The 27,063-nt window shown below is 45.6% G+C and overlaps 1 protein-coding gene across 2 annotated transcripts in view; it reads left to right on the top strand.

Moving 5' to 3' along the window:
• The window catches only part of LOC119433056 (probable G-protein coupled receptor CG31760), a 154,001-nt gene that overhangs the window by 86,091 nt on the left and 40,847 nt on the right, over positions 1-27,063 (top strand). For both annotated transcript variants that reach the window (XM_037700206.2, XM_049671317.1), the window contains 5 exons: positions 1,785-2,061; positions 4,924-5,314; positions 14,495-14,726; positions 16,140-16,282; positions 16,407-16,508. In XM_037700206.2, the coding sequence (XP_037556134.1) occupies positions 1,785-2,061; positions 4,924-5,314; positions 14,495-14,726; positions 16,140-16,282; positions 16,407-16,508 (1,145 nt within the window). The remainder of the gene's footprint in view (positions 1-1,784; positions 2,062-4,923; positions 5,315-14,494; positions 14,727-16,139; positions 16,283-16,406; positions 16,509-27,063) is intronic.

Here is a 27,063-nt window from a genome sequence, read left to right as displayed (position 1 = left end):
TGCACGAAGTATCAAGCTGCTTACCTGAGTCGACAGCCACGGACAGACATTTTTCAGCAACTTTCTGATCCATCAGTAAATAATTGAATGCCATGTTTGTATTCATGGCAAAATTACCAGCATAATACATTCACAATACCTACAATTTATTTACGATAGCAAACACACAGCGCTTGTGCACTCGCAGTACTCCTTCAAACGCGGAGAACGTTTCGGCTCAGTGGCTTACTCATTAGTTTTTTGCGGTAAGCCGCTGTGTCCGTAACGACTGCGCCAATATTTGAGTGTAGGGGCTTTATAAATTTGCTTGCAATTCATGAAGAAATCGCTGATGCATGCTTTTCGTTTGCCTAGCTGGCAAGCAAAAAGAGGGCAGCTCTCTAAGTGAGGACAAATTAAAGCTCCACTGCTCCAGTTTCCTCCACTGGAAATGCGTGAAAACTTAGACCAAGCTTTTTCTTGGTGCTCGACTTGCAGCATGGCACGCAGCAGTACGGCATGTTTTTGAAAAATACAGTAAATTACACGCAGAATTTCAGGCGAGATTATAAAAACAAATCACTTGCCTCAATTCAATGTGGTACAACAATGTGAAATGCATATGAAAGCATATATGCTAGTTACACAGGGCCTTCAGCAGCAACACTTCCAAGTAACATATAGTAGTTCGAGGCTTGATGGAAAAGCCGCTTCAGCACCACTGATGTATCGTGGGAACTTCACATTGTAAAGGCGACGCGCATGCAAGGAACCCGAATAATTAATTCGGCCGGTACATCAGGCTGGAGAAAATGTACTGCAAAATTATTATTACCACCGTGATTTCTGTATATGAAGACTTCTGTGAACACAGCGCTCGACCCGAGAACGTAGCCATACAGTGACCACGACTATGAAATACTTTTATTTTTGAAGGGAACAGCGAGCGCAAGAAAAGAATGACGAGCGTGGTCAGGGGAAGCGCTTCGGCACAGCGGCAACTCACTCGCCAGAATACGTCTCAAGGCGCATGCAATGCGCCACGCAAAGTCGCGTAAACACACTGCCTATGCGTTAGCTGCATTTCTATCGTATTATGCTACAAAGAAACAACCTCGCTGTGTAAAGCCGGCTTAAGAATCTATCAAGACGTGCCTTGATTCTCGTGCAGTTTCTTGCAACTGTCAGTCCACTTTGGGCCAACAACCAACCTATCTTCACCACGTGCACGATGTCAAATGCGCATCTCTCCAAGCATCTTCACGGCCGTAACGCCGTCAGCAGAGGGGTGGGAGCACAGCGCCGCCTCACGGCGCGCGGGGCAACTTCCTCAATTACATGTTTTCAATGGGGCGCGCGTCGAATGGGACGGCCGTAGCAAACCCGCCGCGCGCGCCGATCCAGGCGGCCGTGGTCCATGTATGCCACGTTTTGCGACTCTGTAACGAGGTCGCGGGAGGTCCATCTCACCAGAATGGCTGCAGTTTATAGAGGGGGAAAAAATAAACAATTTAGCGTTGGCTTGCCTAAAATTTGTGGATTATGTAAAGTTAACGAGGAAGAGAATTACAAAGGGTTCTTTGCTACGTGTGCCATGCTACGTGTGCCCACATCGAGAGAATGAGCAAACGATTTGAAATGGAACGATTCTGAACAGAGTGTAACAAAACTGCAGACACGAGTCCGCTTACGGACGTCACTGGAGCCAGTGAAGTGAGATGATGTTGTACTGTGTCAGACTGCCGACACGGACGCACGTATACAGTACAGAAAGCCGCGCAGTCTTACGCGCTCAAATCGCACAGCGCCAGCGACCAGCCGGCGACGATGAGCGGCCGGCAGTGCGTGTGTCGCGGCACGCCGCCACTACGTCGACGCCGGAGGAGCGCCTGGAGCGCGTCGAGTCGGTGGCGTGTGATAGCACCGCGGGCTCCGGCGCTTTCCCAGCGGACTCAGCAGCCACTGCCGAGTCGTTCCACGTGGTGGATGTCGAGCTGCCGGAAGCACACGCCGAGCTGCTGCGCCAAAAAGTGGACTTGGCCGCCCGTCTGCTCGTCCAAGTGGCTGCACACAACAGCGAACGTGAGTGGCCTGCGACACGTGGCAAAAGTATTCGACGACATCGACATGCGTACTGACCACCCGGTATAAAGAAAATAACGTGGCTGCAATGATCCGCGCATGATTGTCGTAATCTAACGACAGTTTTCTAGTGTGGACGTGTTGGAGATTAACGTCGGATCACACCGTGGAATTCACTTTTACTTTGGTGAATTGCACCAGTTACTGCATGCTCTGCATCTTGCGGCTGTTGTAGCCACTACACTAATAATATCGACCACTGTAATCGTTTGTAGCTGTACTAAAGCTCGTAGTGGCGTGGCGCGCGAAAAGAGCTTGCAAAGGCAAGTACAGATTGTACGCACCGTGACGGCAAGTTATCAACTGACGTAGGCGAAAATCCCCGCCCCCCCCCCCCCCAAAAAAAAAAAAATTTTTTTTTGGCACGTTGCCTGCTGTCTCCGTAATGAATATTAAATCCTAAATAAGACGAGGACGATGGTCATGCAGAACTCGCGAATTTCCCAACTCCTGTATCCCCCACCCCAGTGCAGGGTAGCAAACCGGAAATTCGCCTATGGTTAATCTCCCTTCCTTTCCTCTCTCTCTCTCCCGCGCAAATTCGCTGCAACTTCGTAGCACCTGCTTTTAGATACGCTTTCAGGCAAGGTCATTAAACTTTAGAGCGTTTCCGTCGGAGTCTCTCACAGTTAAGAAAGTAGTTTTGTAACGAAGCGGATCAGTAGATAGGACAAACTTTAATGCGAGAACAAGAGCCGTCGCAGCAGCGCTTAAAAATAAAGAAGAAAAACAGTACCCGATTATAATGCTGCTAAGAAACGTATTGTTCATCCCATATCCGGCCGCCAAGTCGGGTTCGTGCCGGTGAAACATTTCGCATGGCTTATCACGAGGTCACACTCCACGGGTTAGCGTGCGAGTGGCAGGCTTCTTGTTTTTTCTTTGTTTTTTATGAAGGGGTAAGATATGTTGGCAGCGTCGTATATATATATATATATATATATATATATATATATATATACTAACTGAGACACAATGCAATTATGTATATCACGTTTGCCTAATTAAACACAACGCACGTACCTCGTGAGGTGAGATAAGCAGCCAGTCACACGTCCTTGCATTGTGAAAGGAACAGAGTAACACAGTAATGGTACGAGTAGGATGAACCTTCAGAGTTGCATGTCGTCATCAGCCTCGATAAAAATTTGAGTTTCCGGTCTTAGTTGGCGGATTTGAATATACAGGGGAAAAGAGAGCGGTCTCTTCTGGGTTGGGAACACAGATCCAGTGATTCAGTCGGCCATTTCGCAACTCGAAAGCTTATGTGACAATTGAAGGGCCTGGCAAGCGTCCTTTCACTGGTGCACACAGCCAGCGACGCGCATGGGAAGAACGGTGCGACATAAGTAAGGCGTGCGTGCTCGTGATAAAATCTGAGACCTCAAATCCGTTGGCCCCGCGCTGGGTTGCCACAGCCGCCGGTGTTTCGGTGTTATGTGGCCCCGCGCGAGGTTCGAGGCAATTTATTTCTGGCCTGGGGTGAAAGGCGAATCGCCGAGCTCCTCGACGACCTTGCGCTGTCCCAGCGCGACCTAACGCTCTGAGGCGCCGCGCTTTACGGCCGAGTACATAGGCAGCGAAAGTGATCAGCGGCCGTTGCAGTGTCGCTGTCGCGAACACAGCAGTTACGTGCATAATTAGGAATTACCTCGCTTTGCTGCCGTTGCAGGCACGATTCAAGCCACGGTGGAAATGAATTGGGTTTATCCTCAGCGACGTTACGTGTACAAACATTGCGGCTTGTATAAACATTTTTGCAAATACGCTTTTACACTGCTCACCAGTTCGTCTGCAATAAAGAAAAAGAAACGGAATGTCAATGTATTTCACGTCACATTTTGACAACGAACTTACCGAAGCTGTTGCTAATTAGATAATTCGTAGTAAATCGAATCAGTCCACATTTTGTACTGCAGCCGGGACTTTGGGAGCTGTTTTAAGACTGTTCGTTAGCCACTTCTCTTTCTTAGGAGGGTGTTCTCGTGGACATAATTGATGCATGTCACGTTCGCTAGCGCTAATGATGTGCGGCAGAAAATGTTACTTTCTCCTCTCTGCTTTATAGTCCCGAAGATTAATTATTTTTTTTTATTGTCTTCGCTGAAACGCACCGTATACTGACAATGGGACGTGCATGGCCTCAACATCTGTTCACGTGACAATGATTGCCGCACTTTCTTCCACCCTCCAAGGTGGCGAAGGTTACGGATCGAAGAAACCCCCTCCCCCTTCCTTTTGTTTGTTTCACTGCAGTCCCTGGACATTATACGATGCGATGCTTCACCAACTCTTTGTCGGCGATCTTGTTTGCCTCCGTACTCTGCGTTAACTACGTGACAGAGAGATGCTCACTTTAATGAAAAGTATGGAAAAAATAACTGGAGAGATTAGCCCGCTGATCGTCTGAGAACGCTGCTACAGATGCTGGTTGATAATATGGTAATACACACCGTGGTCGCACATACGCACAAGCAGCCGATACACCCACATGTGTACAATAAAACTATCGATAGTTTTGTTGATGTCCCACTACGGGATCAAAGCTACATGATCAAAACGAGCAAGAAATTTGGGTGTGTGCGGCGATGGTTGAAGCAGAACACACTTTATTAAAATAAAAAGAAGAAATAGAAAAAGATATAGAAAAAAAATATGGCAGGGAAATTCACGAGTACGTCCTCCCAGAGACATCCATCGTTTGCAATGCCCCACTTGTGACAGCAAGCGTGCACAGTATTCGAGGCTGATTTGCGGCTCGTGTAAACGGACGTGCGTGCATTCGGACGGATGCTCCTGCAGGCTTGCTGCTGCTGCTGCTGAACGAGACGCTGGTCTCGGACGAGCGATTCTCTGCGTGCCGCGTGCTGTTGGCGGGTCCCAACGGCACCGCGTCGCATCCATGGGTCACTTACCTGGCGTCGCTGAGCCGCGGCGAAGGCGGTCGCCTCGCGGAGCGCCGCAACTTCCAACTGCCCAACGTGCCGTGGCTTCCAACCGAGGACGAGGACGACCCGGCGGCGGCAGCGACGGCAGGCCGACCGCGCGTCGACGCCGCCACCTACCGCGGCCGCTGGTCCAACACCTACTACTCGTGCCAGCTGCGCCGTTGGCTCGTATCCTATACTGTGCTGGTGTTCACTGGAAAGGCGCCGCCGCCGGCATCCTCCTCCGGCTCCCCGTCGCCCTCGAGGTGGGTCGACTGACTGACTGACTGACTGAGTGATTGATTGAGTGATCGATTGATGTGATTTCGGGCACTTAACGTATTCCGCAGCTACATCTTGGCTTCGAGATATATGCAGAAGTGAAGACCTCAGAATTAATGTTTGAGCATTTGGAGCTCTCACACGAAAGCCCCAGTAAGTGACAGTCTTTGCACGCTACCGGCCGAGTATAGCCGCCATGGTGGGCATTAGGTCAGCCGGTGACAAAGCGCCTGCTCGTCTACTTAAGATCAGTTTCGTGCTCTGCACAGCATACATTCTTACTGCGAAGATTAATACGAGGCTGCTCGCGTGGCGCCGACTGCGCTTGTGGTACCTATTTTCCATGCAAAATGTCCCTGCGAAATGCTGCAATATTTTCACCATTTATTCTGTTTACCTTTTCACGGGAATTGCTTGAGGCGCGTATGCAGAACTAGTGGAAATTAGAGCACTGCACGGGCCGACTTTTTGCGGCCCGGGCCCGGCCCGGGCCCGTTTTTACATTGGGCGGCCCGCCCGAGCCCGATCAAAACTTTTATGGCGAGACCCGGGCCCGGCCCGGGCCCGGAAATAATCTACGTTACCCGCCCGGCCCGGCCCGCCACCCCTTTACCTTAAGCCCGACCCCGGCCCGAGCCCGACTCAAACCGGCCGGAACCCGGGCCCGAACCCGGCCCGAGACCGAAAAATACATGTTTTTCAGAGTTGAGAAGCCCGAGAATAACTCGCAGAAAGCCCGAGCCCGGCCCGGACCCGCGTCAAAAAGCACACGCCGTGCCCGAGCCCGGCCCGAGCCCGTGAAAAAACTCCTCTACCCGGCCCGGCCCGGCCCTCGGGCCGGGCCGGGCCCGGGCTTTCGGGTAAGCAAGAGCCCGTGCAGTGCTCTAGTGGAAATATTGATATTTCCAACGCTGCTGTAAAAGGCAAAAGCCAACCACGAAATTTTAAGTGAATCGGCTTCTGTGCTGATTACCGCTGTTCTTGATAGACCATTTCTCCCGAGCTTCCGCTTGTTGAGACGGATAGACTGCGGAATCTCTAGCTTTTACTGTACCTGGCGACACATAATCGTGGATCAAAATTCTGTGGTTTTCAAAGTCATCCATGGTCCCAAGACATGGCGACCGTATACATCAAGACACCACCAGCCCTGCTTTCAACGAAGTATCGCTTATATAAAAGTTTCGCACAACATCTGGTTAACTTGTCTTGTTGATGGTCTACTGCAGTGACAAACACGCAGCTGGAAGTCCATAACAGCGGAGGTCAATAAAACTCCTCTGGAGCCGTTCAGAAGCTACAGGCACCCGCTAGGAAATGTTAGAACAATCGGTGGTCTCCGTAATTTTGTCATATGCTCTAATATGTGCGCATGAAACGCGGCGGTTGTATGACGGAAAGTTTTCCCTGGGAGCACAGAAACACTTGCTTCAACTTGAGCGCATGTTGTACTCGTGACCTACAACTTGCGCTGTTCGGTGAGTCGAAATCCAGAAAGGACAGAAAAAAAAAGGTACATATGCAGAAGCCGTACTTTGAAACGTTTGATGGAAACATGCCCGAGCTGAGCTGTTTCGATATATTTCCCCTCGTAGTTACATTTACCACGCTCAACGTTTGCAGCGCACTGGATTTGCTGCAAACTACGCGTAACAATCATTTGTGGCATACAAGACCCGTACACTTTAGCAGCGACGAACGCCCTTCGATAAACACGTTGCGTGTATGCATATTGCAGGTAACTGACCATCTATAAGCACGTAACGGTCCCGCCCTTTCTGCCATCCGACGTGAAAGGTATACTCGCAGAGCCAGGTATGGTCGCGTATTTCCTCCATCCGACGCCGTTATATTATCGACTGTTGCGCTTGGCATCATTCTCTCCTCCGCCCACGACGGTCGCGCGGCAATGTTTCCATCCGTCTCTCTTGGTCTCGCAAGCAGGTAACGAGAAAAGCCTTTCGGCGCTGCCCCTTTCGGCGGCTGATTGACGACATTCCACCCTCCGCCGCGCCCACGGCCCAGATGCGGCGAAAATGGAGGGCGGCCATGTCGGGCGCCGAGCAATAATCGGCCGTCGCCGCCTTCCCATGCAGCCGCGGCTCCATTCTTTTGCCTCTTCGGGCACCCGGCGGCGCGCATCTTCGCGCGGCCCGAAGGCGCTAGCGTGTTGGCTTTTGTTTTTTTCTCCTCCCTGCCACGCTCGCGCCCTCCGCGTCTTCTCTATTTCTCGCTGCGTGGGCGCGGTGACGGAGGCAGAGTAACGAGGAAAACAAGGCTGCTCCGAGCGGATAATGCCGTTTTCCCCCGGCCGCGTGCTTCGCCCGACGCGGTCCTCGGCCGTGTTTACGAGATCCATCGCAATCAGCGTCACCATTGTTTTGGGCACTCCGGAGGCGTGTAGCAGCCGGGGATGAGATATAATTCTACCCGACTTTGTGCGCTATATGCAGCTTCTCATCCTGGCGCAACCCAACACGCGGCTCTGCGCGTCCGTATAGATCTGCGAGCAGAGAGACCGAATTCGGTTCAGTATAGGGAAAGAGCTGGGTAAGAAAATGTGTCGGGAAACGTAGGAAACACGTCGGCAGGAAAAAAGAAATGCAATCTGCTGTCCTCAGTGGACGTCATCGGGACACATAGCGCAAAAAGTGCTTGATATTTTAGCGAAATGATATCTATTGAACAGTCATTCCACCGCAGTTGACAGCCGCTTTGGCAGGTATTTCCTGGGTGCTTGAGGAATTCTCGACATTATACGTTGAAGTAACTAGCGCCGGGTTTGGTTATAGTCATTCCTGCTTGCACCAATATAAACCCTTACCTTTGTGCTCATTAGTCTCTTCTTTTAGAAACAGACATTTCCGTTTCGCCCCCAGAAAAGTGTACAAAAAAGGCGTACATTCCAGTGTACAAGGAAGCAGGCAGACGTTTGTTCATATTATTAGGAAATTGATTGCAAAAGACCAGTAAATTAGAACAATAAACGTGGAACGAGGTAATCTAGTCACACATGATTACTAATACACATTACACATGCATATTTGCGGCAGAAATCATGCATAGGACACACGTTTTCTACTTTATTCCAAGTGAAATTAAAGTAGAAAACCTATGCCCGATGCACGCCTTCTTCCAAGTCTGTATTCAAAATCAAATTCTCACCATTCCAGGCATCACATAAAAGGCCGCGACGGCTGCCTCGTCTTTGGGGCAAATTTGATTACCCTTGCTGCAAGACTGGTGTTGACTGCTTTCACATTTACACTAATGTGACTAGATGTTTCGGACACCAAAGGCATTCAAGGTGGGGAGGGGGGAGGGGTTCTGAGACATAAACGAGAATCCACATTTATGCAGAGGTTTGTTTGTGTTAAGGGAAACGTTTTTCCAAAGTCTTCAGTAGGAGGAGGAGAGAAAGAGAAGGCAGCGATGTTAACCAGAAATGCGTCTGGTTGGCTACCCTACTCTGGGAGACGGGAAAGAGGTAATAGAAAGATGAGATAGAGAGAGGAGGGGGGGGGAGGAAGGACATGGTGAGCTCGCGCACGCACGCGGAGGGCCTGAGCAATTCAAAGGCGTTCACATAGGCCAGTCGTCCTCGAGAAACACAACAGTGCCTTCACAGCTTTGTGGGCCGACGAGCGATGGGGACGGTCTTCAAGGAGCACCTGCACGGACAACAGGTCTTCAGTAAATTTGCACTTGCGTTTCGGCATTATTACATGTGCTTCAGACACCTCATGCGTGACAAACAAGACGGCATGAATCGCATAAGGACGGCCAGGTCAGTGTGCTTTGGCTTGGCTACGGCTCGCTAGCCAACGCATAAAAAAAATTAATTGTAGCTGGATCGAGAAAATTTACGAGCCATTGAGTAGTCATGCGTTCTAGGAGGTGCGATCGTTCCTGTTCGCTTGCCCTCGCGGGATTGACCAGAATGGCGCTTTCGTCAGCAAAGGCGCCACTCTGACCAATCAGAGTGGCGACGCCTGACCAATCAGAGGGGACACCTCCCGCTGTAAAAGCGGGAGGCGTCCCGCCTAAATCGGGACGTCTGGCTACCTTAATTTACCCCGACGGCTCCGTTTCTGTTGCGAGTCCCTTGGATGCGGTTATCACCTCTGAACGATCAGGTTCATAGTGTCCCATACGACGACATCGATGGTAGCTGAGCTTCCCGCTTTCCGCTAGCGCGATTATACGCGTCACTGAAAAACCGTCGAGAATATGGCAGTTCTTTGCGATTCCAAGCCACCCCTTCAAAACCTGCTACCAAGCCTACGCCACGGAACCTGCGACTAGTTAACATCCCAGATACAAGAGGGTCTCCATCTGGCTCCCGAAAAGGGCCACAACATCGTTTTTCAGTGGTTGCCAGGCCAATGCGGCGTCGTTGGCAATGACCTCGCTGATGGTGCCACTCGGCCCGCCCATGACACTACCAAGTCAGTTTGGATTCTTCTGTCTAAAACAGAAGTTGCGAGAAAAACTTGGACCACTGGCCCCGGACACCTTTCTGGCTGACTGGAACTCCCCCCATCTCTCGAACTGTAGCATACGAATTCTCTATCCTTTCCATGAAGCTTCAGCTATCATAAAGCATCTCCCGCATTCACAAAGAGCTATTCGTTTCTCACTGGGACGAGTGACACACCTTCGTGCGAGAAGTGTGGGTGCGAGAAGTCTATCGAAGATCTCATCTGCATCTGACTCCGCGGTATGACGACCAGGGCATTCTACTCCGCAGGACGTCAGGTCACCTAGATTCAAGAACGGAGACAAAACTACTTAGATGCCGGCCACATCCCTCACAAGCCCAGAAAGCGATGCGTGCATTACTGCAATTCTTGAAGTCAAGAGACCTCAGAGTTCAGAGCACTCGGAGTTCATTAAAATGTGTGTACCAAGAAAAAAAAAAAAAGCCTGACTTTGTTCTGTATTTTTTTTTCAGACTATGCATGGTTTCAGCATTCAGATAACTAAATTTTTCTTAATTGCAAACATATTATTATTATTATTATTATTATTATTATTATTATTATTATTATTATTATTATTATTATTATTATTATTATTATTATTATTATTATTATTATTATTATTAGTGTACTGCGACCTCAGCAAAGTCTTTGACGTAGTCAATCATCCCATACAGCCCGAGAAGCTTGTGCACTACGGTGTTGAAACGACTACCGTAGCTCTACTACGTAGCTATCTCCTCGATTGGTCCTGCTTCAACGCTCCTCGATTGGTCCATGATCAACGTTCTTTTGTTTGTACGGTATCTAGTGGCGTGCTCCATGGTTCCGTGCTAGGTCAGCTTCTCTTGATTTTCAATAATAATGTTTGCTCAGAAATCTAGACGTCTTCATTTCTTCTTTACGCTGATGGCATCAAGCTATTTAAGGAGACGCACAGTATTGGGGATTGCAGCGCTCTGCACTCCGACTTATCCTCGTTCGCTGAATGGTGCCAGTTAAACGGGCTCACTCTAAGTTAATCGAGGACCATAATTTTGTCATATACGCGCAAAGCCTGCACTATCGTCCTCCCTTATTTTGTTGATTGTGCAGTGTGGACGAGAGCTGTTTAATTAAGCGAACTCGGTGCACATTTTCATAGTACATTAAGCTTCTCCGCCCACTCTAAGTGCCTTACATCACGAGGCCTGCGCGCGCTTGGTTCCGTCTGCAGACTTACAAGAGATTTCTGTACCCCGTTTCCCTTCATCAAATTGTGTACATCCATCTATCTCCCATTACTTGAACATGCATCAGCGGTGTGGAATTACACAGCCACTTCAAGCAGCATTTCAACTGAGTGTGTGCGGAGAAAAAGTTCATGAGTATATATAAACATCGTTTTCTGACCCCGGGTGCCAACAACTTTTCAAGTTTGAATAATTATCCTACAATCCCGTCACTTAGCTGCAGACATAGTCGTACCGACGTCCTCATTTTATATAAAATCATTCATGAAATTATTACATGTTCGCATCTACTAGCTTCTGTTTCACTGTGGGTTCCGGAAAATACTAACAGGGAATATGGGTCCTTCCACGTCCCTGCCTCTTTCAGCAAACGCTCGCCTCTCCACAGAATGCAAAGTCTATATAACTGTCATTTCCTCAATCTTGATATCTTTCAAAACGTGTTGTCTTCTTTCTGTTCCAAGCTTGGCGCTTTGTTTTGAACTTTCTGTGTAGCTGCACTCCTCTCCTGTCTTCCCATAGTCTCTCTCTCTACTTGCTTACATGTTTTTCGTCTCTCAATTATGTGTTATTGCTGTATTGTTGTTCATTATGTAGCTGTTTATCCAGTTCTATTTTGTTTTTGTTTTTCTGTGCACCAGCACCCAGACCTCACTGTTGTTTCTGACCACTTAAGTAAATTATTATTATTATTATTATTATTATTATTATTATTATTATTATTATTATTATTATTATTATTATTATTATTATTATTATTATTATTATTTAGCAGTTCATTTGTAAGAGCGCCTATGAAAAGGACTTGCGTACTTTAAGCTCTTAAGTTTTTATACAGTCTTCCTACTTCCTATAGTTTCGAAGTACGTGTTCAGAATCATTTACGAGCTTTCTACTGAGCAGCTCATTAATCGCACAGTAGGTGTGTCAGTGGTATATTTTAATACATTCATTCCATCTACACTTTGTAAACACTTTTGGCGACGGCACCATGCAACAAACAAAATCTTAGAACATTTTGAGAAGCGACGGTGCATAGTCTAGTTCACTGTCAGCGTCATTTGTTTGCAGTGCTGCCGCAGCTCTTTCTAAACAGCAGTCACTGAGTGAAATATTTGTTCTTATGTACCATGTGGGGGTTAGAGCTAACGTGCCTAGTATTGGCTATCTGAGGCCTAAAAGTGAGACTCGTAGCTCATTCCCGCCCCGCGACGTACACAAGAGGGATCCGTGGCGGGTTCGTTGACTCACCGGCAAGGCGTAGAGACGACTCCGGCAGTTGCCTTAACGAAGGGATTTATTTCCCGATATATACAAGGCACAGGTACAACCAAGGATTACGGCACAAGGGAGGCAGTCGTGGTATACGGGTGAAAGCTCCCGGGAAATCCGCTCAGCCACACGGGGCTTAGGGGGCGCGGGACAAGGTGGGTCCCCACATCCGATAGCCAAGAGCGCCGGAGGTGAATCTGCTGGGTGAAAGCGCCCGCGCACCCAGGAGAGAGTTGCTCGAGAGAGAGGCCCACTCCTCGGGCGCTGTTCGTATACGCGCGGCGCACAGTGTAGCGTGAACAGCGCGCGAAGGCAGCAGGCTCCGTGTCGGGCCGGCGCAAGTAGCCGCGAGAAATATGCGCTAGCTCGAGGAAGGCGTTCAAAATGGCGCTTTCACAGCTACTGCTCAGGGCAAATGGCCCAAATCAGCCGTGAACCGGAGAGGGGCGTCCAAGGGGTGAAACGTCAGGGAAACAACAGACCGTGAAAAATATATGCATGTGTAGATTATGTTGAGCTAAATTGCTTGACAATATGCATCAGCAAAATTCGAACCAATCACCAACACTTTTCGCCTCCTAATGACGATAACATTAACATCCGTCTGAATGTATACGTAGGAACGCCTTGTTAGGATGTTTGCCAAAACGGCTCCCAGCATCGTTTTAAAAAAATACCTAGATACTACTAAAATTTGGCCGAATGCTCTAGAATTATTCCAAGAACTTTAGATCTATGTATAATTCCTAGCGTTGGCATCGTTGCGCTTCAGCTGCCCTTCATTATTTGAGCATGCCTGGCGTATGCGTGCCAAACTATTTCTCGGTCTGGAAATGTCCCTCTCATGACCAGGGTCCCCTGTGACTACCTGACCATGGTAAATGTTGCATACTCTTGTACAGCTTCAAAGGACTCACTGGCAATAACAAACTCTCGTTGCTTTGTCAGTAGACTTTTGCATAGTGCCTCGCGTCCATCTACTTTTTGCAGGTGTTCGCCTTCGATCACCAGATTATCACTGCTATCAAGTTTTCGCTGGGTGCGAGGCGAGCCTACAGTATCCGAAAGTATTTGAACGTCATTGCAAACTGTATGACAAAGTAGTGTTCTCTGATCTGATCGTGCGTGCGTCCCGAATAATAATGTTAATTCTCGACTGTTGGAGAGTGCCAGCAATCATTGTGGAATATACAGTGAGTCACCTATAAATAGCGGACACAGTTGACCCGTGAGATCAGGGGCCAAATTGGCAAAGCTTCTCGTTCGTAAGGATTCTAAACCCTTGGCCGGCCGCTTTCGCTAATCATATGCCTAGCATTAGGATTGGCTTGAATTTTCTATTACGAACAAATATAATGTCAGCACTTCTGTGGCACTTGGTGTGTGTGTGCCTTCTTCGTTCTTGTGTTTCGAGAAGTTAGCCCTACTTATGACCATGCTTAGCGTAAGAGCTTCTCGTAAATACGGGCTCAGATTCGACAATCGCCAATTGTACTCGCCGCTATCATTGCGATTTGAGCCCTGCTTGTATTTGTGGGCACAAGTTCGCCCAATAAAAAGGTAGATTGTTAACTCACAGTTCTGGCAGTGTTTTATTCTTCATCATCAATACAACGTGACAATGTTAATCTTCAATGATACCCTTAGACTTTGCCGGTGCAAGTACTCACACATTTCTTGTAAGCCATTGCTAGCGTTGCTGAACCGGACAATGTAGTCTGCGAACCACAGGTTTCTGAGTCGTTTCCCGTTGATCCTTGCACCCAAACAAGCTTAACAGGCATCTAGAACACTTCTTGCAAGCAGGCAGTGAAACATTGAACACATTGTGTCTTTTTGTCAAACACCCTCCACAGGTCCACGTCATCTGCAAACTGCATGTTGGTGAGATATTCCTCGTTGTTCCTTAAACTTAATCGATAGCAATCTATCGTTTCGAGTACTTCTAGAAAGCATGCAGAGAATAATTTTAGAGAGGTTGTGGCTCCTTGCCTGACACCCCAGCAGTTGATGTATGCATCCTCAACTTCTTGATTACGAAATACCTCTTTGACTGTTGGTATCTCTACTGAAGCGAATGCCTTTTCGTTATCTTTGAGGGCCTTGCAGATGTGTATTGTAACTTCTCCATCCCGTCTTTGTTTCAAATCCAACTTATGCCTCTGGTATCCGCTCACAGGATGCCCGTGGCGATGTTGAGCGTGGACTTGGACACGAGCGGTATGGACATCGACCAGTGCGACAGTGGCGCTCCGGCGATTGCGCCTCGCGATGGAGATCCAGCAGCAGCATCAGCAGCAGCAGCAGCAGCAGCAGCAGCAAGCGCAGCAACAGCAGCAGCAGCAGCAGCCGGTGCACTACGAATCACCGCCTTCCACGGCACACACCGCTGCCACAACCGAACCTCTCAGGTTGGAGATGCATGCATGCTTGCTGTAGGTACACTGCCGTCACTGTGGCTGCAATATCGCGAGGAGAAGTGGTACATATAGATAGATATATAGATAGATAGACAGATAGATAGATTAATTGATTGATTGATAGATTGATTGAAAGAACGCTAACCACAAACAAAAACTATGTAAGTCAAGGGCGCTAGAGAAACGTTCGAGGCTTACAGAACAAACCAAATACTGTAGAACTGGAGCAAATCGTGTAGTTACAGGTAGGGACCACATATCTTCCTTGTGGTGCCTACGAAGACCGCAACTTTGCCCTACAAATCCGGGAAGGCCGGCCAGTAAGTAGTGGCTCTGCCAAAAACGGAACTGTAGTTCCGTCTTTGTATTATTAATAGAGAGTTATGAGGAGTTATAGTGCCCATTCACATTAATGAGTCGCTTTCCTCCTCCAGTTCAACCGATCTCTTCATTATCGCCGCTATTTACTTGTCGCAATCAGAAGGACATGTTAGACATTTTGGTTGATCAAATTTATGAAAATGAACTGGGGAAAAGAAAGAGGCAACCATGTTTTTATTTTCTATTTAGGGTGTTCTTTCTTGCGCCCAATCATTTTAAGGAGCCGCAATCAGAATCAACAATTCTAGGGATCTCGTATGACGATGTCTCAGATGGCAACAAAAATGGACGCTTCGTGCGCTATTAGTTGTGTTCCGTTAGAATAATCTCATTAATGCTCCTTGCTTGGTAAGTGTACTGCGAACTAAACAAGTCCACAGATTTTACGAGCGTCGGTTTTGACTCCAGGTTATAGAATGCGTGAAGTGCAGTCGCGAAATGGATGTCTGCTGTCGAACAGTAGTAGGGAAATGTGGTACAGCTGGGATCAGGCTGCTTCGAACCTTTACAGGCGAGGCCAAAATGGGCGTCAGGTGTCGTTGCGCCTTCAGCCGGCAAGGCTCCTTGGCATACAATCGTGACGAACATAAATAAATCATAGTCAACTTCGGATATGAATAAATATTTTCTCACCTATATACGCACGCTCACCTTCCAGACTTCGTTCCCTGCCACGCTTTGTTTTGAGCCTGTTGGCGGAACTCCTGTGGACAAATTCGAATTAGAGTGGCAGATGTTAGCGGTAGGAAAATAAGTTCAGGACAGCATTGTACTCTCACTAGTGCAGAGAGAAATGATTCTCGAGAACAGCACGATGGAATTATAGACTTAAGAGTGCATGATAGATAGTTCATGTGGATGGTTAGTTTGTGGATAGATATAGTTCATGGTTCCGCAGTGCAAGCGGAGCCGCGCATGTGACGTGCATAGCGAACGTCCAACAATCACAACTGTTAGCTCTTTTACGATGACGATCGCTATAACAGCGAAAGCGAGAGGATGCAGCCGCTCGGTTCATTGCAGTGCCTGTTCGCACGAGGACGCGGTTGGTCCCGGGGATCCTATGTGTGCCAGTGTCGCCGGGGTTTCTACGCGGCCACTGGGGACCCCTTTTTCAACGGTTCTCTCGTGGAAAGCGCCTGGAGGGAAAAAGTCCTTTTCGGAAGGTGCGTTATATACTCACGCTTTCTCCCAGTTGAAGTATTTCTCGGTTGCTAGGCTGGTTTATCTTTTGCGTTTCCATTCTTGTTCCGCGAAAACTTGATCTCGTCTCTCTCCCTTTCCAACCAGGCCCACGTACGACATGCTTTACGTCTGCAAACCTTGTCGCCCTGGCTGCAACGAATGCGTTGACGACTCACCTTGCTTGTCACATTACAATTGGGCTTTCAGGTAAGTGGAACGTGGTTTACGCATCACCGTCAGAGAATAAGTGAGTCTGATTCACGCAGAACCATCGTCGTGGCAAAGAAATAGGCGTTCATACGCGCGCTTATAATGTGTAACGTTTTTATTAAAACCTTCGAAATGAAACGAAATGTCAGTTGACAAGGCGTTCCGGTAGCATTAATAATTTAAGTGTGTATGGGTGTCATAGAATAGCCGGGATTTTTGTGAAAGTTTGCCTAATTGGCACATTTGAAGCTGCGTGTGTTTCATTGTTTAACAGCGGTACATTTCTCACTCCTTTTTTAATATGGTTTTACATCTGCTGCTAATATGTGACACATGCGCTAACTCACACGCACCTCTAGTATATATATATATATATATATATATAATAAGGTGCGTGTATGTATATACATGTATGTTCTACATAGTGGCCCAGCTATCATGTAGCACGATTTAAAAAAAGAGGAACGGCGTAACGCGAAGAAACCTAGTGTGCATTATTTCCAGTAGAGTAGCCGCCAGTAATTTTTTCGTTACTACGATTTAAATACGTAATTGTAATTAATTATCTAACTCGAGAAGTACTGCCCTAATTATCAAAGTGTCAATGAGAAAGTTGTAGAGCAACATCAAAAACTACCGATACAGCTCTCTGTTGCTCAATACGTGCTACATAAATGCGTTTTCCGAGCGTGAAAGAAGCCCGCGAATACACGCAGAATTGCCGCGCGACTGGCCGCTCGAGGCACTTTGCGTGCATTTTCGGGCTTCTTTCACGTTCGGAAAAATACTTTCATGTAACACGTATTGAGCAACAGAAAGTTGTATCGGTAGTTTTTGATGTTGCTCTACAACTTTCTCATTGACACTTTGATAATTAGGACAGTACTTCTCGAGTTAGATAATTAATTACAATTACCTAATTTAATCTCAGTAACGAAAAAATTACTGGCGGCAACTCCACTGTACTGGAAACAATACACACTAGGTTTGCTTCGCGTAACGCCGTTCCTCTTTTTAAATCATGCTGCGTGATAGCTGGGACACCCTGTATACAGGGTGTCGCGACTATCATGCACCAAGATTTAAAAATATGCGAATGCCTTGTAGCTGGATAAAACCAAGGTAATGTTGTTTGCCGCCACTTGGAGATACTCACAAAAATTTTTTTTGCATTCCACCTAATTGCATAAATAATCGTAAATAATTAATCAAGTTCTCAAATATTATAGTTAGATTAAAAGTTTCAATGAGAAAATTGTAGAGCAACATGAAAAACTCCCGATACAGCTTTCTGTTGCTCAATACGTGCTACATCAAACTGTTTTTCCGATCGTGAAAGAAGCCCGCGAATACCCGCAAAGGGCCTCGAGCGGCCAGTCGCGCGTCAATTTTGCGCGTATTCGCGGGTTTCTTTCACGCTCGGAAAAACAGTTTGATGTAGCACGTATTGAGCAACAGAAAGCTGTATCGGGAGTTTTTCATGTTGCTCTACAATTTTCTCATTGAAACTTTTAATCTAATTATAATATTTGAGAACTTGATTAATTAATTACGATTATTTGTACAATTAGGTGGAATGCAAAAAAATAGTCTGAGTATCTCCAAGTGGCGGCAAACAACCTTACCTTGGTTTTATCCAGCTACGTGGCATTTGCATAATTTAAAATCTTGGTGCACGATAGTAGGACACCCTGTATAATGAAACCGCGGTGCCCGAATTTTATTAGTCATAATCATAAAAAGCCAACGAACAATGGCACCAAAGCAAGCATAGGGGAAATGCTTTGCAGTTTTAATATTTGCAGTTTTAATTGAAGTAAAAAAAATGATAAATAATTGGAAATGAAAGTGCATGATAAAACAATTGGCCGCAGGTGGGATACGAACCCACGTCTTCGCATTGCGCGTGCGATGCTCTTACAATTGAGATAGTTTTAGTACAACTTCTGCGATTTTTTTCCATCCACGGGAAGAGCATTCGGTGAGATGAAAGGATTTAGGATACACTGCGGTTTAGGAATTTCTTATTTACCTGGCGAGGTAGCGAGTGCAGTGGTCCGTTGATATTTCGTAGCTACGCCAACCTGAGGCACCCCAACCATGTTTCGCTCAACGTCGCTTTTGCCTAACGCCAAGACAAATAGTTCCTTGACTTCAGTAAAGCATTTCCGACAACAGTACGGAAAGCATCTAATTATCACTAGCGCCCAGAAATTGCCTTGTTTTTAACGACGCGCTCACGTCGACGGAGGCGCGTACTCGGGCAATAAAAACAGAGGTTGCGCCGGAGGGGCTCAGGGTGGCCTTCGAAAAGCGCACCAGCTCTTCTCTATGGAGTATCCTTCTAGGAGCAAAGAACAACAAAATGAAAACAACAAACAGCATAAGGCGCGTGGAAGGGAGAAAGCTGGAGAGCGGGCCGCAGTTACGCAAGCTTCTAAGAATATCGCTACACTCTTAATTTGGTCACCCACAAGTTCCACTTAGTAAGGGGAACTTTTTTTCCAAAGCAGTGTCTTTTACTTAGGAGTTACACGCGTTGCAGAGAAAATTCCGAAATATGCGGTACAGTGACTCAGGTAAATGAATACCGTAATATACGTATAGAGGGGCGTTCCAGTTACCTTTTTTTTCTGGATCGTCGTGTCAGGTACGCCAACTGCATGTATTGTACCTGAATTGGTGTTCAACAGGGGATCCGTCTGGTCACAGCATTTCACTTATAGGACAGGCGCCTGTTTTCAAGGAAGAGCAAGCCAGTGCAAAAATATACGCGTGTTTGCATGCACTCTGGCGTTTTCACAGACATCAGAATGAAGCCAAGAATGCTTTTAAATAGTTTATCGCGCAAAGCACTGCGGAAAACACGCTTGGGTGAAAAGATTTACGAGCAAAGAATGGGTGTAGCGTTAGCAATTTCGAATACACTACAGAGCTTCATGGTTCCATTAATCTCGCTCTCAACAAAACATCAAAAATAATCAAGTGAAGAGCGGAAAAACTTACAAAAGTGGGATAGCTTAGCTCCGGGCTTTGAAGCGACGGTGCTAATTAAGCACCCGGAGCTCTGGCAGCTCGACCGGCAATCTGTGTCTAAAATGATGTGACATCTTTAAAATAAAGTGAAAACAATTATGGGCTTTTACGTGTCAAAATCACGATCTGATTATGAGGCAAGCTGTATTGGGGGACTCAGGAATAATTTTGACCACCTGGGGTTCCTTAACGTGCACCTAAATCTAAGTACACAGGTGTTTTTGCATTTAGCCCCCATCAAAATGCGGGCCCCGTGGCCGCGATATTAAAGACACAAGAAAAGCCTGCAAGGCATAACTATGTTACATAATTCTTAACGCTTTGATTGTGGTGATTTTCCAACTTTTATGCCTCCAGTCTGGCACATGTAGAACAAGAATCGCACGTAAAGAATTTCTCTTGTCATTTAACACACGATACCATACAACAGTTACAGGCAGGTTTGAGACAGCAGTATTGTATAATTATTATAATTCCAATGAGAGGCGTCTTGACAGGCTTCCTATGTTAACAAAGCTCTGACTTTTAAAATTTATTTGTTTATACCGGGTGTTTCAGCGAACACTTTCAAAAATTGTTAAAGGTTGCCTGTGGCAGATAGCACAATTCTAGTTCATGAGCTGGTCTACTCGGAGAGGCAGACATTACTTGCACAAAAAATTGAAATGAATAATCGACTAATCAACAAAAAGTCACTAATTAAGTTTTTAACTAATTAACTCACGGCCCTTATTGCAATTTACAAATTCAAGCCGTGGAGTTCTTAAGGCGGATCCTCTTGGAATGAATTCTCAGGATGACACCAGTTTCGAGATACTCATTCCCGAACTTTTGCGGAGAAATGCATTGGCGTTCCAGTTACTTTCTTAACAAAACGTCGTTTTGTGCATTGAAGCACAAAAGTAACTCCGAACTCCACGACTAGAATTTAAAAATTGGAAATATGGGCCATAAGGTAATTATTTAAATACTTAATCAGCGACTTTTTGTTAATAAGTCGATTATGTATTTCTTTTTTTTTTTGTGCATGTCCGCCTCTTCGAGTAGACCAGTTCATGAACTAGATTTGTGCTATCTGCCACAGCAACCTTTAAAAGACCTTTAAAAATTTTTGAAAGTGTTCGCTGAAACATCCGGTATGTTATCATAGACAAACATTGATCTCTTTAAATATGATTAGTGCACTTAAGTTGTATAACATACCGGGTGTTCAAAATTAAGCTTTACGGAATTTTTAAAAATCGCCCGTGGCAGGTAACATAAATGTTATCAATGAGCTGGGTTATTCGAAGAGGCGAACATTAGTAGCACGATAAATCGAAACGCATACTCAACTAATTAACAAAAATTGACTAATGAACTCCTTAGTTAATTACTTTACAACACATATTGCAATTTACGAATTGTAGCCGGTGTGTTTGTAAGACGCATCGACTTGATAGGAGTTACCAGGATGACACCAGTTTCGAGATATTATTTCCCAAAGTGTGGGACGAAATACATGGGCTTTCCAGTTACTTTTGTTCTTCAATGTATAAAACAACATTTTGGTAAAAAGGTAAGTGGAACAGTGCATTTTTAGGGCGAGTTTGATGGCGCATATCTCCAAACTGGTGTCATTCTCGAAATTTATTCCAAGTGGATACGCCTGACAAGCTCACCGGCTGCAATTTGTAAATTGCAATATGTGTGGTAAATTAATTAATTCAGAAGTTAATTAGTGCATTTTGTTAATTAGTTGAATATGTATTTCGTTTTCTTGTGCTACTGATGTCCGCCTCATCGAATAACCCAGCAAGAATTGTGCTACCTGCCACAGGCGATTTCTAAAAATTCCGTCAAACTTAAAAATGAACACCCTGTGTATGCATACTTATCCTTTATAGCTTCACAAAAATGAAGAGTAAATGAGTGCGTTTGTAGAGAAGGGATTTAGAAAAAAAATTCATTAGGAGTTGATCAAATTCGCGTAAGGAGAGAGTGAGTTAAGTAAAGGTGGGTGATTTATGCACTCATACGAGTGTTCTTGGTCAATTCATAGCAGGAGTATGGAGATTACTGGGAGAGGCATTTCTCTTGCCGTGGGCATAAGCAGCCCGACAATGATAATGACGACGAAGATGACTTTGTGTAAGACCGTACTAGTGAAACCCTTCATTCTTCCTTCAAAATGTATATGACTGGCTATTATATTGAAGAATTTTTAACTCCGAAAAGAAACATGAAATGTAATGACACTGATTTACAGAGCCTTAACTTTGGCTAGTCGGTTAATTCTTATAGCAACGGAACAATGCCATTTCCTCACTGAAGCTCACTCGAACGACACTGAGCAATTAAAAATTGCAAGTGGTAAGCAGCAGTGCAGTTTATTTTCATGTTAGCCAACTTTTACTACAGTTGTGCAGATAGGAATAAGTTTAGATTAAAGCAGTGTCAGTTCACTGATTTGGTATATTAGAATTAAGGATTGAGTAACATTACAGTAAATTAGGAAATATATGCACACACTAAGCACTCTTCTAATATATTACTGTAGTAGATACATGGCATTGAGTATCTGACCTGTTTCCAATTGATTTGCTCACGCTGGGCACCAACCGCGGCTGACTCCAAAGTTTTTTAGACCAGTTGGGAGCGTGCTGAAATGCGCCACTTTCGCGTTTTTTTCCCCACTAATCGCCTGTCATCATCTTATTCATTGTGAACCATTGAGGCCCACTATTCATCTTACAAGGCAGACTGACACAGTGCATAGCTTAAAAAAATTAAAAATTTCGGTCTACGGAAGATTCCGTGACGTTGACAAGGGACCCAGCCAACTTTTCAAATGTCCAGATTAAGTGAAAGGTTTGTACGACGCCATTTCATACCACATGGTACATTAAACTTGTCGGTCTTGTTCATCAGTATCTACGGAATAACAATTCTCGCGACCGAAGCTTCTGAGCAATACTGGGAAATGCAGTGCTTGCTTATACGCTGCCTAGCCATGCGAACCAACCAGTCATTACTAGGTTGCCCATAAAAGCAGTAAGCGTTTTCGCGAATTACATCAGCCCATATATTCAACCGCAACCGGTCAAGATATCCCCGCTTGCCAGACAAAAACAATTTATAAAGGGCGAAATAAAAAAAAAAAGAAAAAGAGAAGACGGGCAAGGATAAATGGGGCCACGAGTACGAAACGGCCGTGCCTTTTTGCCTATCCTTTCTTTACTTCTAGGTCACTTCACATTCACCAGGGGCTAACAGGAGCGACATGACTATAATTTAGAAAAACCAAGCACTGACATCCTATAGCAAAGTCTGCAAGGCGATGTAATCAAATGACTCCGAAGCAGCGCCAGTTGCAAACGTCCTGCATCACTTCGCGAACGAGGACACTTTCCAAAAGACAGGCCATTTATCGCCGAGTATACAGGCGCCGCTTATTCGGTTAGTCGAGGAACTGTCATTCCCAAAGGAAAACGTTGACAGGTGATGGCGCTCATGAGCACAAGTGTTTTTTCGTTCTTAAAAATCCGCTACGTGCGGACGTGGTCGCGCTACCGCAGCCACGCTTGCGCAAGCGTATATGCCTTGACATGTTGGCTCTTGTTTTCGCCGCTCCTCCAGGACCTCCACTAAAGTATTTCCGTCGGTACTGCATAGGGTAACATATACAAGGATAAGAGAGGGCACTTCCATAGGCCTCTGCGGCCGATTTTGGTTCGCAGCGCACCTAGCGGGTGTGTGGAATCTACACAGACTCACAGATTGGGACCGCAAAAAAACTGATCTCGAAGGCTATCTTCTGGTGATTAGAAAAATTACACGGCCTCCAAGATGGCTTCCGTGCGAGTGCTCGTCCCGGAGGCTATATTTCGAATTTTTTTAACGCGTTGCTTGCATGCATCGAGTAGCTTTGTGTAAGCTGTACCGCCAGAGCAGCAAGCACACGATGCCACTGTGTGTTTATGCAGACATTTTAAATAAACATGACAAGTGCAGGAAGAGACGAAACATTTTGTTTTCAAGTCATATTCTCAGTGAGCACATGCACACTTTTTTTCGCAACATTCGATGAACGCAAGCACAGAAAGATGGATTGCACTGCAAAGTGCAAGACATGCCAATACAGGTGCCATACGTTGAGAATAAATTTCACAAAAGGAATAAACAGACGATATTATGAAAAACACCACAGAACAGTAAAACTTCAGAAGACAGCATTAGCATTAAAGAGGGGAACAACGCTCGTCCTTTGAAGCCTAATCTTTTAGTGAAGGCTATCTTCTGGTGATAGAAAAATTACACGGCCTCCAAGATGGCCTTCCGTGCGAGTGCTCGTCCCGGAGGCTATATTTCGAATTTTTTTAACGCGTTGCTTGCATGCATCGAGTAGCTTTGTGTAAGCTGTACCGCCAGAGCAGCAAGCCACGCGATGCCACTGTGTGTTTATGCAGACATTTTAAATAAACATGACAAGTGCAGGAAGAGACGAAACATTTTGTTTTCAAGTCATATTCTCAGTGAGCACATGCACATCTTTTTTTTCGCACATGTTCCGATGAAAGCAAGCACAGTCAAATCCTTTAATTGTTCTGTAGCTTCCTATGGATTGATCACTCACTGCAAAGTGCACTCCGGAGACATGAACTACCCCACCAATACAGTAAAACAACAAAAGTGATTCTAACCATACGTTGAGAATAAACCGCTTCTTTTCACAAAAGGATCTTCTAATAATTGCCGACACTTTCCTGGATTATTACGGTTAGGAACAACACAACATATTATCAGGAAAGGATCTTGAAAACACCACATTATGTAAAAAGAACAGTTCCTTTTTAAAACTAAAAGGTTCAGAAGACTTTGTGTCAGCAGTCCTTTTAGCATTAAAGAGCATTTCACATTAAAAGGGAACACTTGTGTTACGCTCGTCCTTTGAAGCCTAAGTTCTTCTTTCTTTTTTCTTGTTTAAATTTTTTCTTATTAAGTGGTAGCTATCCTTTTCGGTTTTCTTTGCTGCATAGTTATTCCCAATAAAGATTTAGTTGTGAAGCGCTCGTCCTGTCTTCGGGCTGCATAGCAAATCAGGAATGAAGGCTGCTCACTGCAGTTGTCAGCCAACCACACTCTCTCCCTGTCCTGCCGTTGTTACTGCACCACGCAACACACCAGTAATTCCCGTAGTACTTGACTACGGACGGCATGACCTGAAAAGTATTGGTTATGTCTTCTCTCCCGCCTTCGCACAAATTTTCACCTACGCACTTCAGATCGCCCTTTCGCGAAAAGCGTCACGTGCAATTGTCGCAGCTAAAACAATGGCAACCTTCGGTGCCATGCATGCGCTACTGAGGCAGGAGTGTTTATTCAGAATACGTCGTAGCCACAACTTACAAAGATTCTTCTCAATTTGCAAGTTCTAATTGCGCTCGTAACAAAGGCTTCAAGCAATCTGCGCACGCCACGAATAACGATCCTAAGCATAACTGCATTATTTCACACAATTGCACACATGTGCATTGATTTCAGACTACGTATACCGGCGTGTGCCGACTTTCTCGCGCCAAGAAACGATTTTCTCGCAAACGTGCTGCGCAGCATACCAAATAGCTGTTTCTTACGTAATGTGAAGCAATACACGAATATCATGCGCGAATGAAGAACACAAAAAAGATCTCTGCGCCTAAAGCACAATGCGACAAATGTTAACTTACGGCTGAAGTGACAAATACATAAACAATCTGCAAAGTAATGAAGGGGGAAAAAAAAAACGTGATGAAGGCTTTCTTACCAAGCAGCAGCCAAGCTGACATACGTTCTGGCAGACGAACCCAGCAAAGACCACGCAGACGTTATCGCATATCTTTTGTAGCGTCGCCTTGCCTTATCACACTGTGGTCGATATTTTGTAGCGATGCGTTATGCTTTATTCTATATACTAGTCTTATCATCCACCGCTCACGGCCGGCTGATACCGTTGATAACGTCTACGTCTACAACCTCATAGACAAGTAGACATATAGTGCACTAGAAAAGTTACTACAGTAGATAACTAGTGCGCGCGTTCCCTTGGACACAGGGAGTGTTGTATATTGCCCTCTAGCGGGCGGCATGAAGCTGCGTAGCTCGGCCGCTTTTAGGCTGGAGTGGCCACTCTTGTAATCCGTATGTTACTCTATGGCTACGGCAAGGATTCATGGGAACGAGTACAGATAGCTGGAGCATGATTCCAGATGTAAAAGATTTAAAGGGCTCGCCGTGCTGGCCTAAATGGAACAGCAAGCAAAAAGATAAGATGCGGTAGCTGGAACACTGTGCGTGAACCACCTATTGCAAATACAAATAAATTAAAACAGCTGTTTTTGATAGGGTGCTCTTAAGCAGCCAGATCTACAAGCATATCTACTTCATTCCTGATATACGTGACGCAGTTTTATCTGGAACGTATGTGAAACAAGATTAAGAATGTACTTTTTGGTCATTGATGAGTTTTACAGCGCTGATCATGCATCGGCAACGGTTGCCAAATTGCCAAAACTCTCTCTACCCCACTGCGTCATGGAAGTAATCTGCCAATGGAGAGGAAAGTGACTCGATAAAAACAAAGCTAGGACAGAAGCAACAACAACTAAACGAAAACGTGTAGCATGTGGTTGCATTGACCAAGCCGACCATGAATAATATAGCGGGAGGAAGTTTACGTCGGGGCATTTCGCACTCCCCACGTGCTTCGGCAACCGCAGTCACGCGCCAACCAGGAAATGTCATAAACGTGATAGAATGAATTCATCTACTTTCTAAATATGCAGCGACTTCAGGCTTGGAGACGTCCTCGATCGCTTACAGTAGGCCAAAATAACTAAACGCTGCGCGAGATCTCTAATAGTGCGCGTAAACATTTATTCCGGTTTGTGAAAATACATGCTTGAAAACGCTTCACATGAAAACTGTGGCGTTTTCTACGTTGTAGGAACCTACGCTGTCAACTTATATTTGGGTCATAAAGAATATTTTTACTACTGTATGCGCCGGTTTTAAACTAAAGAAAAGACCATATTCGTTACTGGAGTAACATTTTACTTTTCTTATCGTCATAAGAAAACATTATAAATTTTTATGGACCATTCGCTAATGCAAACTGAATTCATTTTCCTGCGTATCTCAAGAAATGTGATTACTGGTTACTAGACGCATACGTGTCGTTGTCTACGCTTGAAGCAGCGGCTGCAGCGCCGTCCTTTTCGCTATTTGTCACTTTATTAAAGAGAGAAACAGTAAATAGGGTGCTCCCAATGCAATACAATATATATATATATATATATATATATATATATATATATATATATATATATAGTTGCTTAAAAATACTTAGAGCGGGACACAGACATTGTAAAGCGCTAAGTACATCGAGAAGATAGAAGCTACAGTGCCTAATTATGCACCTGCAGGAGGACGAAGTCGTGCTTGTTATCCGGAAACGTTTGTTTTCGTTACTACAGATTAAGAAAGCATAATGTTTCAT

This window comes from Dermacentor silvarum, chromosome 1, assembly GCF_013339745.2.
Source record: "Dermacentor silvarum isolate Dsil-2018 chromosome 1, BIME_Dsil_1.4, whole genome shotgun sequence".
Classification (NCBI taxonomy): domain Eukaryota; kingdom Metazoa; phylum Arthropoda; class Arachnida; order Ixodida; family Ixodidae; genus Dermacentor; species Dermacentor silvarum.
The sequence above is the reverse complement of the archived record's forward strand: the minus strand, read 5'-3'. Positions and strand labels throughout refer to the sequence as shown.